Source organism: Schistocerca nitens, chromosome 12, assembly GCF_023898315.1.
Source record: "Schistocerca nitens isolate TAMUIC-IGC-003100 chromosome 12, iqSchNite1.1, whole genome shotgun sequence".
Classification (NCBI taxonomy): Eukaryota; Metazoa; Arthropoda; class Insecta; order Orthoptera; family Acrididae; genus Schistocerca; species Schistocerca nitens.
Window position 1 is genome coordinate 15639558 of NC_064625.1, and position 18014 is coordinate 15657571.

The 18014-nt window shown below is 40.8% G+C and overlaps 1 protein-coding gene across 4 annotated transcripts in view; it reads right to left on the minus strand.

Annotated features, from left to right (window-relative positions):
• Positions 1-215: 215 nt before the first annotated feature.
• LOC126215368 (AN1-type zinc finger protein 6) overlaps positions 216-18014 on the minus strand; it is a 107950-nt gene continuing 90151 nt past the window's right edge. For 2 of the 4 annotated variants that reach the window (XM_049942062.1, XM_049942063.1), the window contains 4 exons: positions 8662-8903; positions 6095-6262; positions 5097-5256; positions 216-1756 (listed from right to left, as the gene is read on the minus strand). In XM_049942062.1, the coding sequence (XP_049798019.1) occupies positions 1608-1756; positions 5097-5256; positions 6095-6262; positions 8662-8760 (576 nt within the window). In that variant the 5' untranslated portion in view covers positions 8761-8903 and the 3' untranslated portion in view covers positions 216-1607. Of the gene's footprint in view, positions 1757-5096; positions 5257-6094; positions 6263-8661; positions 8904-12366; positions 12492-18014 lie in introns of those variants that run through there. The other 2 variants (XM_049942061.1, XM_049942060.1) reach the window with 2 other exon arrangements.

An 18014-nucleotide genomic window follows, 5' to 3' on the forward strand; every position in this document is an offset into this window, starting at 1 on the left:
AGAGAGCAGGAAGATCTCTCACATTCCAAATGTGAATGACAGGTGAAATCAAAAATTAAATCATAATACAATTTTCCTATCCACAACACCACGACAGAATTTTAAATTGCTGGAAACAGCTGGCAAAGCTGACTGCCTGTCTAAAGTGGCATGGCACTCTAGAAGAAACACATTTGGAAAATAGATAACTGATGTGCAAAGAAAAAATTATTGGATTACATAAGCAATATATATACTTTTTATTTCAGTCCCAATATCACGTAGTAATAAGTATACCCGAAAGAGCCACCAAATGTCAACAGCGTAACAATGTAAGTCTAGTAGCTTCCGTTCTGCGAGCCCTCAGAAAGCTGTTAGCATGCCAAAGAGCAGAAAATAATGTTGTCTATGTAGAATAGAAAACTGGTTGACATCGTGGTGTCTCTAAGGGCAACACACAATCACACGCACAATGCAAACAATAACTGAAGAGAATTTCCACAAATTTCTACAATTTTACTCCATGCTTCTTAAGTAAATCAAGACCAAAAAGCAATTTGAAACAACAAGGTCACACACAACATCCCCTATTTAACAAAAACTTGCATTCTGAAAGTAGTATCATGACAGTCCCCTTATTTATTTACAGTTACTTGAAATGGTGGTCAGTTACATCTAACTTTGTAATCAGAAATTTACCGACTTCTACAAACACTAAAATTAAAAAACAGTACAGATTTGCAAGACTGCCAAAGCGACAAACAAAAACAAACAACCAACAGATTATACCCTAAGTAATATGAGCATATTGTTATTCATTACTGACATTTCAAAATAAATTTATGGAATCACCTACACGTCCCTGCAGAACAGAATACTAACTGTGAAAAACTTTTTAATTTTATGAGCACCGCATTTCAATTACAAGATTCTTAACCACTCACTGGGACAAATTCATCATGCATTGTGAAATAACAAAAGAGTTCATTCCATTGGAGTCCCTGACTAAACGCATTAACCTTCTACACTATTTTCGTATTCTGTAGCCCTGAGAAAGCAGCTCAGTGCAACAAAATATGAAAGAATGATTGTGTCCAAGTAAGCACGACAAATTTCTTTCGCGGACACTTGTCATGCATAGGAAATAACTCACACGCATATCTTTGATGATGTGCATCCCATCTTAACTTATCCATTATTGTCACTACATATGAAAAACACGAAACTGGTATATAGAATGTATATTATATATAAAAGTGCACACGGGCTCCAGTCACCCCACCAGCAGCCTCCGTTCAGCAGTCTCGTCCCTGTATACGACTTCCTTCACCAATCTGAGAAAACTGTTGCAGAACGTTCACTTTGTTCACTGTCACAATGGCACAATTGCTTTTCATAATAATCAAATGCAATCTGCATTTTTAATGAATAATAAAAATTCGTGGATTTTGAGACAGCTGCCATTTACACGATTTCCAAGATTTTGTGAATGTATAAGCTGACTTTCTGCCTTTCCCTGTAATTCTGTGTCAGTAGTTGTGTATTGATCCCTAGTTACGAAATAGCTGTCCTGACTTCTAAACTAGGCACAGTGCAGGGTGGTGGTGGGGACGGGATCGTGTGGTGGCTCAAATTTTCTGAATCTTCTCGCCGACGACGACAGGATTGTTGCGACGGATCTCCTGGGCGCCCATCTCGCGGTAGTCGAACGTGCACTCGTGTTTGTCACTGTATCGGTGGACCGCACAGAAGAGGCCACCACAGCGACATTCGAAGCCTGAAACAAATTAACGTTTTAAGATTCTTAGCAATATCTGTTGCGAATGCAGATGCAAAATTCTTTTTAAGTTAAAGTAGCATGTGACCAAAGCCAAAATATTACATATTACTGGAACTGCCACAACACTTAATTAAAACCTCGTTATAATGCTTCAATGGTACAGATAATACCTCAATGAAACTGTAGTTTTCAGAGTCCTTTCCATGCATCCCTTGTGGAAATCTTGAAATAATAGCACATCTCTCTCGAGATTGTATAGAATGTTACCCAATTTTTTATTTTGCCACTGGCTGTCTGTATCATCAGCTTTGTACAATCCTCAAGTCTGAAACCTAAATCAGCAAACCTTTTCACTCTTGAGTTGTGAGGCTTATTGTGTGAATTATTTGGACACATCTTTAGAACTAACAAAGTTTCTAGCTTTCAACTCTAAAGGCTTCAAATAGAGTGCAGCACAACCAACAGAAATGAAACAAGTACCTTGTCTGAAAAAGGAGCAAACTTGCCTAAATATCCATATCTAATTAACTGTTAATAACCTTGTCAGCACTTTAGCACCATGTTTGTATAAAACTATCTTCAAAATGCAGTGGCCCATAAAACTAACTACATATATACAAAAACCGGAAATCTTTTTGCTGGCTCAGTTTTGTTTACAACTTCAAATTCCCACTAAGGTTACATACACAGCAGCCAAATACGAGGGGTGTTATTTTTCTAAGAGAACAGAATATAAAGCAGTGGAATTTTATCAATGTAAATATTGCTTTAGTGTGTGTGCGCTATGAATGATACAAATGTTTACGAGAGCTATAAGCTTTTTGATGGAGGCCATGAAAACATTCAGCAAGACAAGTGACTGATACCCTGATAAGGTGCTCATAGTAACTGGGTCATGCCGTGAAATTCTTTTGAATATTTTGCCTATGAAATAAGAGGGTATGTTTCAATACTGTTGAACTTTGAACAAAAATAGCTGTGAATGCAAGCTGATCACGAGTCACTATACAAAGTCGAAAATGACAAATAGTGAAACATGTTCTAACAGGTGGCGAAACCTGGGTATATCGGGTTTGACTCCCTATGGAATGGGTGTGCTCAGCAACTAAATTTGAGAAAATATACAGCAGTCCGTCACAAATAATTTGTTTATTGCAGATATAGATTTCAACCACTGCATGGTTATATCAGTGCAGTAAGATGCAAGTTCAATTGTCATTAATGTATATGCAAGCAACTGACTGCCATGGCAAAAATTCATGGCTTTTGCATCACAATAATACACTTTATCATGATTTTTTGCTTGTTAGTGAATTATTGGCTGGAACTAATACTGTAATGATGTCATAGCCTCCATATTTGCCAGACATGGTGCCATGTGACTATTTTCAGTTCCTAAAATTAAGGAGAAACCTTAAAGAGTTGCCATTTTATAAGTATGAACGAGAAAAACGCATAACAGAGCTGAAAATTTTCCGAAGATAGTACCTGAAAAAGCGTTTCAAGCAGTGGACAAAGTGCTGGTGTAAGCATATAGCACTAATGAGAACTATTTTGAAGAGAATAACATTGATGTAGACAAATGAATGAAATGCTTTTAAATATGTATTACTTTTGGATCACAGCTTACACATGGCATTTCACAGAGCTACAAAGAAACTATTGAATTATTTGCTTCTTCAGGGTGTCCACATACACTTTTTCTTTTCTTTTTTTTTCCTAATGTGAAATGACAACATACTTTCCCTCATAGCTGTAAAACTTATCAATCCTTTGAATGGTAAAGTTTTTATACAACAGCATAAAAATAGCCGGCACTTTATGCAACCAAACAAAGGACGGGAAAAAAGTTTTGGAAAGATCAATGCGAAGCCACAGGTACACTACATATTTTCGTATTAGGAAAGTATAAATATGAATTCCACCAAATACACAAATTCAGCACCGTAGTTTCCCAAGCACTGAAATCCGTATCACAATGTGCTTTTGTCAGCCAGTTATAGCTTATGCCAAGTCATTTCGCTAGCTAAGGACTGCAGAAATTCAGAGCATATCACGTAATGTATTCAGCCAGTATAAACATGCCTCTTCAGTAACACATTCACACAAATGGAAAGATTTAATGGTTTGAATTAATACACAAACAGCGTAGCTACAAGAAAAACTAAGCTTCCACATATAATATTGGTTTTTGAGAGAGAGAGAGAGAGAGAGAGAGAGAGAGAGAGAGAGAGAGAGAGAGAGAGAGAGTGTGTGTGTATGTATCTTTTAAGATATATAGCACAAATGTGCTACAAAAATTTTAAGTCAGGCATAAATAGATGGTCATGAAAATGTTAAGTTTTGAATCTGAGTAAAATGCTCCATGATTTACGAAATTCATCGCGCATTCTCCCAGTTAACAATTTATCTTGTGTGGAATTAAATTTACTTTGATGCATACAGTTGCCATGTTACACTCATTGAAAGCAGTTTGCTGTTATGAAGTATTGTATAGTCTTTGTCCTGAACGCTTTTACACATCTTACTGTCAGCTATCACTTGTGTGGGCACTGTGCTTTATAAAATGGCAAATTTTCTTTGCAACTGAAGTTTTATTTTGGTGTTATTCTCTCCTGCATGTTTTATTACTGCACTATTATTCTGCAGTAGCGCGACAAAATAAAATTCTTTGTTAGAGCATCGGTTCTTGCCAGTCAAAATTACAAAAATTTAACTGGAAACCAAAGCAATGAAAATTTCTTTTATTTCTAAAAATATCCCAGGTTTTTCTTGAATTTCCTGGTTGTCCTGGGATGTAGACCTCCTGTTCTTATCTATTCTAAATATTCAAATATTTGAATCTTATGTGCTTACACTTGTCACAAAAGGACGATTATCTAAGAACATGTACATAACAGTGAATACACAAATATCTTGCAACATAGCTAGAACACTATGTAACATTACCACAAATATCAAGGTGACAGTTGCCCCTGCCCGACATTGATGTTTTGTTTGTTGCAGAGGAGAGAAGAACACTAACACTCAAATATTTTATATGCTTCTACACATTATGCATGTTTTGCTTGTACCATACCATAAAAACTGTATGTGGAAAGAAGTAAATACAAAATTTAACTGCTCACATAGTTCAGAAATTAAAAGGTACACATATTTAAAGACCCCACCCACATCAAACTTTATGGAAGTTCAGGTGACTGAAGAAACATCTGATCTACCACATTTTGCAGCTTGCTCCCAGCCCACGACTGAGCATAAAAAGCATACAAATGTTTAATCAAAGAAGTAGAATGAACAGGCAAATTAATGTGAAGGAAGGGTAGTGAGACGTCACCTGTAAGGCCAACCTTCTTGCGGCAGGTTGCACAGCGGTTTTTCTTCTTCTTAGCTTCCTTCTCAGAGTCTTTGCCATCGTAGCTCTCGTCTGCATCCCCACTGCTGACAGAATTATCAGCACTGCTGCTGCAGCCTCCCGCTGCTCCCTCTGCGTCCTTCTGGAACAAAATGGAGCATGATGTGCACACGAACAACAAATGTAATTGTTGACAATATAACATAATTGGGTAGATAAAAGGATCAACTCACAAAGCAGCAGCAGTAGATACATCCAGAAAGGTTTAACTTAAGCAAGCTTTCGGAGCCAGTAGCTCCTCCTCCTGGCAGAAGAGTTGAAAGGGAAGGACGGGAAGTGAAGGAAAAGAACTGGAGATGTTTAGGGAAAGGGGTACAATTTTGAAAAGTCGCCCAGAACCGCAGGTCAGGGTGGGTGACAGTCTTTCTTCTTCCCTTCTCATGCCATCCAGTAAGTCTCCCATGAACTGGGGGTTCTGGATGACTTTTCCAAACTGTACCCCTTTTCCTTCACCCCTCTTTCTTACACTTCAACTACTCTGCCAGGAGCAGCTGCTACAGGCTCAGAAAGCTTGTAAAAGTTAAACCTTTTTTGTGTGTATTCTCCTGCTGCTGCAGCTTCTTGATGAACAGATTTTTTATCTATCCATTTACAGGAACGTGAATGTTATATCAGCTGTATGAAGCCATTCACACATTTATGGAAAGGATATTTTCCTTTACATCAACGTATTTTGTCTTAATAGTTTTCAGTTACATTTATGGGGAAATTTAGACATAACTGAACAATGTATCTTCTATTAGGGAGACCACAACAAAAACATGAGCTGAGCTACTGAATACAAGCTTGCTATATGAAGCTTTCACCAGAGGTGATTTTAGGCAGTAAGAAACATTTACACATAAGACAGATGCTTCAGAACTATGCCACACACTTCACGATCTTCTCACATCGCCACATTAGTGACACACTACACTCACGTCTTTGGCTGAGGCCCCCCCAATTACTGGGGTGGCTGCTGTGTGGTCCGATGAGGTAGCTGGTGTGGAAGGCGGCGCGATTACAGGAATAGTGGGCTGGGCAGTGTCCAGGCTTGTTGCCGGTGGTGACGAAGTAGGAGGTGGCTGCTGTTTCTTCTTCAATGCCTCCTGGAAAATAAACAATCTTACTATTGGTCCACTTCCCAGAGTAAGCACAGGTTGTACATCTGAAATGAAGGAACCGCTGACTATGTACATTTTGACAATTAAGACATATGAGCTCTGCTGAAGGTTTGCCACGTGTTTCACCTATCCTCATCAGTGGTTACTCATACATTACAAAATATAAAGGAGAAATAGTGTAACTGGGAAATGAAAATGCTCAAAGATCAGGAATGAGATACTTTGAACTTGTTAGATGATCCTACATAGTCATCTCTGAACTTGCAATCTCCATCACATATAGTCTGCGGCCGCGAGCTCGGCTCCAGTTCACCACCAGCAATGGAGGGCGAAGCTTTGACAATGCCAGCCACACGTGCTGGCAAAACGTCAGAAAAATCATTAGATTAACGTCGGCCGAAGAACCCGAGACAGAAGCCAATAGGCAGTTTGTCAACAAGTGGCCACGAAAGCCTTAACAATTGTGAATCTCCATACCCTCCAAAACCCGATTCACCCATCTCCGCCACTGTCCATTTAACTGAAAACTCATCAGCTGAATCTTTCATTTGATGCAAGTGGACTGTACCAGTGTATAAAGGAGAAGAGCACACGAGTTCCTGAGTATAACTAAGGACCTGTGGCACTGTCATTACATACCAACTGCTGTGCACGACGAATTTACTAATACATTAAAATATCATACCTTCCTCCTGCAGCCCATTTTTTGTACCCTTATAGCCTATACATGAACAAGCACAGATTACACCACAAAATGCATCATTTCTGTATCTGTACCAGAGCAGTACTTCTATTATAGTTTTATTGTTTCCTCGAGGTATTCCCCGTGTGATATGCGACGGTTAGAGTTTGTCAGCAGACATACCTACATCACAGAAGGAGCGGGATAGGGCAACGAACACTGCACAGAGTGCCACAGGGGTCTGCTGTGTGTTCAACAAGATCACTGTCGAAACCTGAAGGCAAACTATGTAATGATTGTTGAAAATCTCGTGAAGTCAGAGTTAGTGTTACGATTATCATCTGTTCAAGACAGATCTATGTAACAGAATTGCTACAAAGTTTTAATTAATCTCAATGTAATTAAGTAACCTGTGTCAAATCTCTGTTTTTCCACCCAGGCACCCTTCCAGTACGTATGTACATACATGTATATATGACAAAATTATTCACAAAGTTACAATTAAATAATTGTCAATAACTGATTGTTTTTGCTGTTTATATATAGAAGTATGTATTATTCTACATTATTACTGCTCCTGGGAGTGAGGATGCTTCAGTCAGCATATCTCAAGTCAGCATGTGATTGGGGTTGACAGTATATGCACAACTGACCCCTGCAAACATTTCTAGTCTCCATTGTACTTGTTTACTGTAGTTTCACCGTATGTTTCCAATAATGGCGGGGGAGAGAGAGAGAGAGAGAGAGAGAGAGAGAGAGAGAGAGAGAGAGAGAGAGAGAGAGAGAGAGAGAAGCGCGCACACATGAACCACAACTGGGACAAACTAACAGAGGTTGTTCACGGATACCTTCAGAGTAATTTAATGTAAGGAATGAATGGACTCCAACAGCTCTTTACAGAGTAGTAATGTAATCACGATTTATTCCGTCTTATCACAGTCACCCTTATTTCCGTGGAAGTATATGCCTGTGTGTGCTATCACCAAAACATAGGGCACCAAACAGCTTAACGCAACAATCTTTAGACACATGACAGCACTTACATGGGTGGTTGCTATCAGGGAAAGCACAGTAGTGTTGTCTTACTGCTCTTCCACTGTATTCACAGTGAACCTATAAGAAATGCATATAGGCCAGCTCTTAGTCAATAAACATGTCTGCAGTACTGTTGAGTATCACCATTAATGCTCAACTTTAAAACAAAACCTTTGAGAGAACTGAGCCGTACTGAATCAAGTTAAGGAATGAGATACGGCGGGCAATTTTATTGTCAACGGGAAGTACCATGAGCAAATTGAAATGACACACAATTTAACTTATAAAGGTAAGAAACTTCGTTTAGGGCTTTACAGGATTCAACACATATTACATAAAATAAGAATCACTTTAAATTTTATTACACAAAAAGGAGCAGCTTAGTACCATTTTTTAACTCCGCCAAAAGAAAAAAAAACCTGACTAACAGACTTATAATGAAAATGAAAAATTTATGCACTCCAGACAAAGGAAACATTTGAAGACAATCATGATACTTTTCAAATTTTAAGAATGCAGTCAGATATGCAATTACTGCAAGATATAATCAAAACTAGTGTTAGTCTTAAATACTATACAAGCAACTGCATCTATGGTCAACATCAAATTCACAATAATTAAAAATAACAAAACTGTGTAGTTTACACAGCACTTTCACTTCCTGTACCTTGTAGCAAAGTGAACAGAGACCGTCAGTAGCTGGTGATCCGTAGAAACCACATCCAGAACGGCAAAGTGCCTGCATGGGATTTGACTCTCTCTCCATTTCTGGCAAGTTTATGTCCAAGTAATGCGTGTGTTCGTTAGTGTGTGTTGCTAATGGCTCAGGCTGCTGCTTGGGACTGCCTTCCTTGCACTGCGCTGCTTTGATTGTGTCTATGTCTCCGCCTAGAACTGGGACTCTGTCACCTGAAAATTCAAGATCCCTTGCACTTTACAGAAACAACAGGTTATGAACATAATATATCTGGGCTAGTTTTCAGAGAGGTGTGTGGGGGTAAATGACAGTCTACAACCATGAATTGTATACGATACAAAGAGCAGATACAGAAAAACTGAAATAAATTACCTCTTTGGATTAATGTGTCGCCATTGAGAAGGCAGTCCACTAGTAGTCACAAAAAGCGTCAGAAGCGTACAAATACAAACAACTGATTAACGGTAAGTAATCCACACTTTTTGCATCCATCTGTTTATGAAAGTGGGCATGTTTTATCTTAAACTCAGGGTAAACAAATTTGGTCACATACTTAATTATATGAAACATATGTATACATTCATATTTCCGTAATGTTCACATGCGATTGGAAATGTGCATGCAATTGATCTTTGCTCGTAAATACACTTCAAAAAATTTTTATTTGCCTGCTCTATACCCTCACAGATAACTAAGTCATGTCTGGGATATTCACATTTTAAAGCAATTTATTTATTCTGGTCTGTTAAAATATTGTCTTCAACAAGTGTTTTACTTTTCCATCGCCAAAGCCACTTTTTAATGCAATAAACTGTGCTCTACCTACTTTCTGGTTCTGCAAAATCATCAGTTCGAGCATTTCTACCTTGTCACACCATACAACCCTTATAAACAAATGTATTGCACAATCTAAATGCCCAATTACTGATTTCTAGCCAGTCTAGGAAATTTATTTCTTCAAATTACTTTAATGCCAATGAAATATGAAGTAAATTTTTGGTTATCTATGAAAGTTATACTCCTCCAATCAGATAGTCTCCATTTTCGTTGCTCAACTAGTGTGCAAGTACAATGAGCAATAATCTTTAAACCGTCTTACTGTGTGTGGTAACAGAATACTATTCAGCTCCTCTGACCTCTTGTCCATATAATTTATTGAAACTGGATTAAAGCACAACATCTGATGACGGGAAAACATATTGAGAGACAAAGTGTGGGAATAATGCCCGTCAATCACACAATTAAGGAAGTGCTACCAAAACTCAAACCACATTCCTCAGACTACTGCAAAAAACTTGGCATGTGCAAGCAGGGCTCATACTGGATGCTACTTTGGCAACTTGCTTTCAGACAGTCGTTCTTCCCGCGAACCATACGCGACTGGAACAGAAAAGGGAGGTAATGACAGTGGCACGTAAAGTGCCCTCCGCCACACACCGTTGGGTGGCTTGCGGAGTGTAAATGTAGATGTATATCCCTGAACTACCTCAGTCATCCAACCCAGGAGAAGCGACTGGCCTACAGTTCAATGTGGAACCCGAACCACGTGTTGCTTCTGGCAACTCTTTACATTGTCGACAGGTGAAGGTTAGGTTCAAATGAACACTGGGAAGTCAGTGGTCCGACCGAGCTTTGACCCCATGACTTCTCGGTTTCCGGGCGAGTACTTTATGGCTACACCACCACAACAGACATGTCTGTAAATAGGTCATTAATAGGTTCTGAAAAACAAGTTTGTAAGTATCGAAATACCTGACATATGGCTGCATCTTTTGATTGCAATTATTTACAAGTTTAGGTTGTATACACCATCAAGGGAAGATAGAACGGAGTCCGTAACACACGAGATATGGACAACAGATTGGGGTATGAAACCCTAAAAAGAGAGAAATTACGATATTCAGTGTCTAACACTTGTTGTCAAAATTGGAAAGTAATGGCTTTCCCACTTGGCATTCAAGAACTCGTGTGTTGCATTAAAATCGAAACAATTCAGGTATTTGAACACTTTCCACAGGAAGTGCACTGAAAAATCAAACTGGCATGTAATAATTTTCTTCTGGTGGACTGACACACACACACACACACACACACACACACACACACACACACACACACACACACACACACAAAAGACAAGTGAAATTACACAAACAGAATCAAAAAAAGCATTGTAAAGGTCCTGATCACACTGTTCACTGATGAAATTAAATTTACAAAATGTTAGTCGTTCCCACGATATACTTTCACAAAAATATTTTCTTTGCAGCATGCGGTGAGAGCTACTGACTGCTCAGAGACAAACTGTCAAACATTTGTAACAACTAACATTTTGCAAGTCGTGCAGAATCACCTTGGAGCAAAGTGTGTGTAGGTCACTTGACTGAAGACATAACATACCTATGGCTTGGATTTGCTACATATATTTGTGGAATAAGCACATGGGGGCAGGCCAAGAACAAGACTGTACATTGTCATGCTGGTGAACATGAAGAAATACAGCAGTGTATAGAAGGTGACTCCTAAGGCTCAATCTGTTTCAGTAACAATTTGTTGAGGTCATGTTTGGAGCACTTTAGATGTGTCACAGTATACAGGAAACAGATGAAATGTTCTTCCTGGTCCTAATGAATGTAAGTCACAACCTCCTCCTCTCACATCTGGAAATGTTCTCAAAAGTAGTGATAGTTGGCATGAAGTGCTCAAGACTATGTGTGTTTTACCACAAAGTTTTCTACATACTTCAATGGTTGATGTAATATGAGATTTTCAGATGTATTTGGAGACCACTAAATTATTGCATACAATTTCATTTCACACTATAACAGCTTTATTAAGGAATTTATTATTGTATTATGTCCACACAGTTTGCGATTCTCGACACAGTCCAGAAATTACAGTTACTCGAAAAACGATTCTGTGAAGTTTTCTGTGGAACATATCCCCAACATTGGGAAGTAAAACGAAGTTGTTATAAGTTGCACACATACTGCATGCTGTCAAATGCACATTAATTCAGCACAGCACACAGTCCTGTTGACACACTGAACTTCTCAACATAGGAAGTGTCACAATGCGGAACTACCGACAGATATCAAAGAGGGATGTCTAGAGATTTGCCGATTTGTTACTGCACAGCATTTTGTACGTGAAACACAAATAGGAATCTGAACATGGAACGAAGGCTCCAAATGACAGTCACATACTTTGCACAAACTGTCAATAATTGGTTAAGTGACAGCTGAATAGTGGTGGCTCAAGACATAAGGCTGCTGCCGGTATGACGAAAACAGGATGTACGTATAATTGTGTGAAAGGATGTGTCAGTCTAGTCCTTGCAGGAAACTGCCATTACAGCCAACCAGTGGCACACTGTCCCAAGTGGGCGAAAGTAGTGATTTAAACCAATTATTATCAGCAATCGTACATAATACAAATTTTAAAAAATGGTAGGATCGACATTAGCTGCCAACTTAACCACGAAGTTATTACCACAAAAGTTATCTGCCGATTCACTATGGCGGGGACATTTATGCAGAAAGTAATTATTACTGTGGATATCCGCATCAGTTTCTAGCGATCTAGTTAACATTGTAAAGGAGTAAATCCACTTTCGCTCGTCGTCTGTTTTTTGCTCGCTTCCGGGCTGAGCTTCCCGCAGGGCCGTCATCGTACCTTGGTGAGCTTCGCTGGCCGGACCTCGCGGTGAGATTCCCATCCGTCGCGTGGCAGGCAACGGCGGCAGCCCAGAGCGCACTGGCTGCGGCCGCTCGCAGCGTCCGTCCCGTGTCTCGCGCCGCAAGGCCGCCCATCGGAAGCGCCTTGAGGCCGCCTGCGGCTGCCCCGGCTTCCGGGCAGGCGCGGCGGCGCGCATGCGTACTGCGTACCAGCCGGGCGCAGTTGCGTTAGCACTGGCGGCCGCGCTATTTCCAATACCCGTGCCCTTCACTCGTGGCATTCGAGGCGCCATACGAAGAAATTGTCCCTAGATCGTAACGTTGCCCGTTTTTATAGACCCGATAGTCTTGCAAATCTGCTGATGGAGACGGAAAGAACAGCATGTCTACTTCGAGCAGGATTCTAGGTATTATTCTAAGCAATGCCGCTCCTGGAGGGAAACTTTTCTCAAAGAATCAAAACGCATTTAGAGAAAATAATTCGTGTCAAACAGGTTGCTTTATTCACACACGGCACTTCACAAACAATGGATGCAGGTGAACTGTCAGAGTCTGTTTGCCTACATTTTGGAAAGGCGATCGACACTAATAAGATACGACCGTTAGTATCTGGACGTGGCTAGAAGAATATTTGGCTAACAGTACCCACCACGTTATTAAGAACGGCCAATGTTCTACAGGATCGGAAGTAACATGGGGTATGTGGCGAGGAAGCGTAGCAGCTTCTCAAATAATCAGTACATATAAAAGATTTATAAGGTACTGTCACCAGCACTATTAAGATTGTTCGCGTGTGATGCTGTTGTGCAGAAGGAAAGTATCGTCGTTGAACGATCGTGAGGAATTTCAGAACGAGTTGGACTGAATGTCCATCCTGTGTCATGTATGGCAGCTCTGTGGATAATTGCAAGGTAATACCTACAACCAAGAGGAAGAATCAGCTAGTATCCGGTGACGAACGATGAACATCTTGAGCACGCATTTAGCGGCTATGTCAAGAAGTGGTATTTAATAATGCCATCTCGTAAAATCAGTATTAGGGAACGGGAATAGAAGATTAGACCTGTGAAGAAAATCTGATACAAGACGCTAGCGCAACAAATTCTAGAAGTGTTTAAGCACTTTGGAAACTATCAATTAAGCATGACAACATACTTCGAGCGAATTGGCGGAAGCTCTGTCCGGATCGGTAGAGCTGTTAAGGTCCCCGTAAACGATCAAACATTTTGTCAAACTTCACTATGCTTGCCAAATGTCTAACCGCGTATGGTGCTGCTTGGTGTTTGTCAAGCACGGATCGCGTTTCACGGAAAGTTTGACAAGACAGTGGACGTCGTTTCGATGTTTCGCCGCATATGTACGGTGGAAAACTACTTTATTACAATTTATCTCACTGTATGGAGAGTTTCTGTAACTATGGTATTGTACGACCAGGAATAAAAACAAAACAGCGGTGACAAATAACAAAAGTAACGGTATCACAACCTTCCCAGCCTTATATACCACACAAGAATAGGTCATGAACAATATATTTACGCTTGACAGACAAGCCGGAGTGCAATAACATTAAAGAAATTTATGTGCTCGGTTCTTCTCACAATTATTCCTATTGTATGTTCCCGCATTGTGGTATTTTAATGAAATGTTAGAAGAAACATCTTCGCATACCTGCGTCTTCTTCAATGTGAAGGCGAAATAACTAAAGTTATTAAACGTTTCACTGTCCATCCGCAGTAAGTTGATTTAAACATTAGGGTCTGAGTTTAACATCTCCATTAGGAGGTTTTCATGTGCATATTTCTCATTTTAAACAATTCCTTGGCCAAGCGTCTCGTTTGCTGCTGCTGCTTCTTGTTCTTCACAGTCCCAGAGTTAATATTAGAAATGCTTTATCTGCATTTGTATTTTGGCAGTACTGGGAATGAACGAAAAGCATATGCTTCAAAAATAAAGTTAAACTGACAAGCTTTCTTTGTGCGTGCACAGCTTGTTTGACCTATCCGTAGCGAATTTGACGGGTAACTTTGCTGTTTTACGAGGGACTTAACCAGTTTTTTTTACGCCATTCCAAGAGTTGATGCAATAATCGGATCTGGACTGTAGTATTTCCTTTAGCAGATTTTCAAGGGTACCAGTGTATTGTCTGGCCTTTTCTTCCTCTTCAACCAGGGCCAAAGTCAATGCTAGGACTGCTTTGTCTCCATTTGTGCCATTCTCATTACTATCTAAATCCTTACGATCACCAATAGCGTCTGCTTCAAAGTGAGGTTAAACTGACAAACTTTCTTTGTATGTTACCGGGGCTTGTTTAACAAAATTGCGGTTGGAAAATAGCGCGTTTGACAAACAAGTTTGCACGTTTACAGGCACCTTAAGATGACATCCGAGTTGCAGTAGACTGGACGCAGCAGCTTCGCGCGCCTACTGAAACCAATCATGCGATTTTGCAATTTTCTGACAACGTTTCGTCTATAGACGACTCTCGTTTTAGCCTGCAGCCGTTTGCGCTTCAAAGTTAGCAACAGTGTTGCTAGCTGTCAGGGAGCTTATGGCGACTCAACAGTAGGGCGAATCTGACAGTATTCGCGCCATGTGGCCTAAAGCGATTTAAATATCACCAGAATGGCGCACTACTGTCTCACCAGTGGGAGGACACCCCAGTGTTCGCCGCTTAAGATGTACAGCTATCTCGTATATAACAAACGTGCAACGAGTTCGCTAAATGGTGTGTTATTTCATTTTCCCAGTTAGAATACATTAAGCGTACACGGATCCGCCTTCACAGAAGCTATGCTCATTCCGAAGAAAACGAAAAAAAAAATGAAACCGAGTTTGTTGCCATCTACAAAACAGCAAAGAACTTCAGTAAGTATAATTGGAGAAGAATTTGCGTATGTTCTTTCGCAACATGCCCGTATCAGTCACCCTTCTAGTCAGTGTATTCCAATCGCGTACAAATATAAGACAATGCGCTATAGCATAGGTTTGGTGCAGCTCCCCTCGCTAGTCTATCCTGCGCAACTCTCTCCGTGTATGCGAAACTACTACAACCTAAATCCATTTGAACCTCCCAACGCCAAAATCTGACATTTTCCGAGGGGAATTTACGTTTACTAAAATTTCTTCGTATTACAACGTTTAGTTTGAGATTTCCGTTGTTGATAATGTTGATATAAACGTGCTTTTGTTGTCAGTACTTACTGAAGCCTTCACTGAGTATTTAGCATCTTAGAAGTCACCATATACTAAACTGCCAACGCAAGAAGCCAAGTTCAATATTTCAGACTTCACTTGCGAAGCAACAGCTCAGTTAGAACGGGGGCATTTGTCGCTGACAACAACCGAAGCTTGATAAAAACGTCAATGGGGAACTCCAATCCTATGGCTGCTACACTAGAATCCTTTCAAAACGTGTGTGTGTGTGTGTGTGTGTGTGTGTGTGTGTGTGTGTGTGTGTGTGTGTGTGTGTGTGTGTGTGTTTTAGGGGAGCATACCCGAAAATTCGTTCATGTATTCTACACGTTAAAGGGGAAGCATTTAGAGGAAAATTATGTTACAATACGAAACTGACTTCCCAAGTTGATACCAGAATTGTTTGACTTAATAATGAAAAATTTTGCTCACACCTTCAAAACTTGGCAGGAGCGAAATGTTTCGTAAAGTTCACGGGCGCTGCCAGAGCTGGGTTTACGCCACACGTTCCTTCCGCTTTAAGTTCGGAAAGGAATCGGAATCGACTGCACGCAGACGCGCGGCGCGACCTGCAGAGCCGGAGTTGCGCGCGCAGCTCCTGGGAGAGTGGGGGCGGGGAAGCGGCGGAGAGGTGCCAGGGTGGCCGCTGCCTCAGCCGCTCCGCCTCATTCGTCGTCAGCCACAACGCATAGCCACGGACTGAGGCCAGTTTACGTCCCTACATCGATCGCAAGGCCGAACGCTGACCAATGGGTTCTGTCTGGTTCTGATCGCAAACGGTTGTGACATTTCCAAGTACTTACCCCCGCTTTTAAACGCATTTACGTATTGCTAACGAACCCTCGTACAACAATCTGTGCCATGGTTCCTTTGGAGTGGTTGCTTCTGTATCATTCTCGAAGATAGGTCCGATCCGAAAAGTGCTAGGGCCTAAGGGACTCGGAAAAATACAACTGACCAGTCTATTGTTTGCAATACATGCACTCGAGGGCGGGGAGGGGGGTTGGAGTGGAAGAGTCATTTCCTTCTACGAGAAGCAAGGCGAAAAAGATTGATTTGTAACAATGGTGGTGGGATCTAGTTTTATTGTTACTGAAATTTAAAACAGCCAAACGTGTATTCACTGAACGCAGAACTACTAGTGGGCAAGTAGTGTAGTATAGAAATGAATAAAAAATTTGTTACGCTGCTTATCTGGAGTGTGGTCCTAAATGGCTATGAAAGCGCTTGGAAGCTATGGAAATGTTGCTCTGTAGAACGCTAACGATGATCAGCTGAGCAGAAAGATAAGCAATGCAAATTTCCTTGATTAGCGACGAGAGTAACCTCACAGAAATTATCCAAATTAGGAAAACAAAACTGACAGACATGTTTTTAACAAGAACTCTGGAAGAAAAAAAATTGAGAAAGAAAACGAAGGAGAGGCCAAGAAATAAAACAGACAGCGACCAAGCGATCTTCTGCAAGTAAAGTGCTAACATATCTAGAAACGAGGAGGGCAGTACTAAATAAGGATCAACTGTGGAAGCGACAGTGCGTTCCCTTTAAAAACATTTAATAATTTCTAAGGCGCATATGTTATTCCTGACCAACTAATCTTTCGTCAATGACTTCGATTGTACAGACTAATCACCAGTTAGCTGCTGACACGACTGTTGCGTTCGGACTGATGTTTCGCTGATGGTGGAGTTACGGACTCATCGAAAGTCGCCGTATGTCCACACACGCGGTTGGTAACACCAGGCGAGGCCACGGACTGTGTTTGCTTCCTGGGCCTCTTGCTAATGCCGCAGGGGACGAAGGACGCCTGGGCGTAGCTAGCTGAGTCCTTGCGAGGCGCTTAACTGGATACTTAGAACGTTCACAGCAGTTCCGCGCCATACTGGGAACGAGTGCTGCCTGCCCTGAAGGGCACTGCCGTTTGCTGCAGCACTCTGCGCAGGGAATACTGGGAACTCCCCCACTTGACTGCGTATCTCGAAAATTGCCTCCAACACTGTCTCCTCACACGTAGTTAAAATTATATTGCCTGTGCGCAAAGAAGCGTTTTAGACATTCGCGTGCAACAACATTACTTCAACTTTCACAACGAACGACATCAAATGTCAGACCACGACATTACCAAACAAAATATTGCGGGATCAGAGGGCCACTATACATGCTTCCCGTATAAAAAGCGACGTAAAGCGAAATATACTCTGCCAACAGTCGTGACAAAAGTTAAGAAGTGCGTCGAAGTATTTCACAAACCTCCGTACGTGGCGCACAGTACTACAGACACCGAGGCAGAAGATACCGCGACCATTGGAACAACATTGCACCAAACATACGTCAAAGCAAAATTTACATCTTCCAGCAATGTTTAATCCTAGTTTTCATGACGATATGTACCTCAGTTCGCCATACGAACCAGAATTTTTATTTATTTCCGTTGGCATGCTATTTAGTACGACA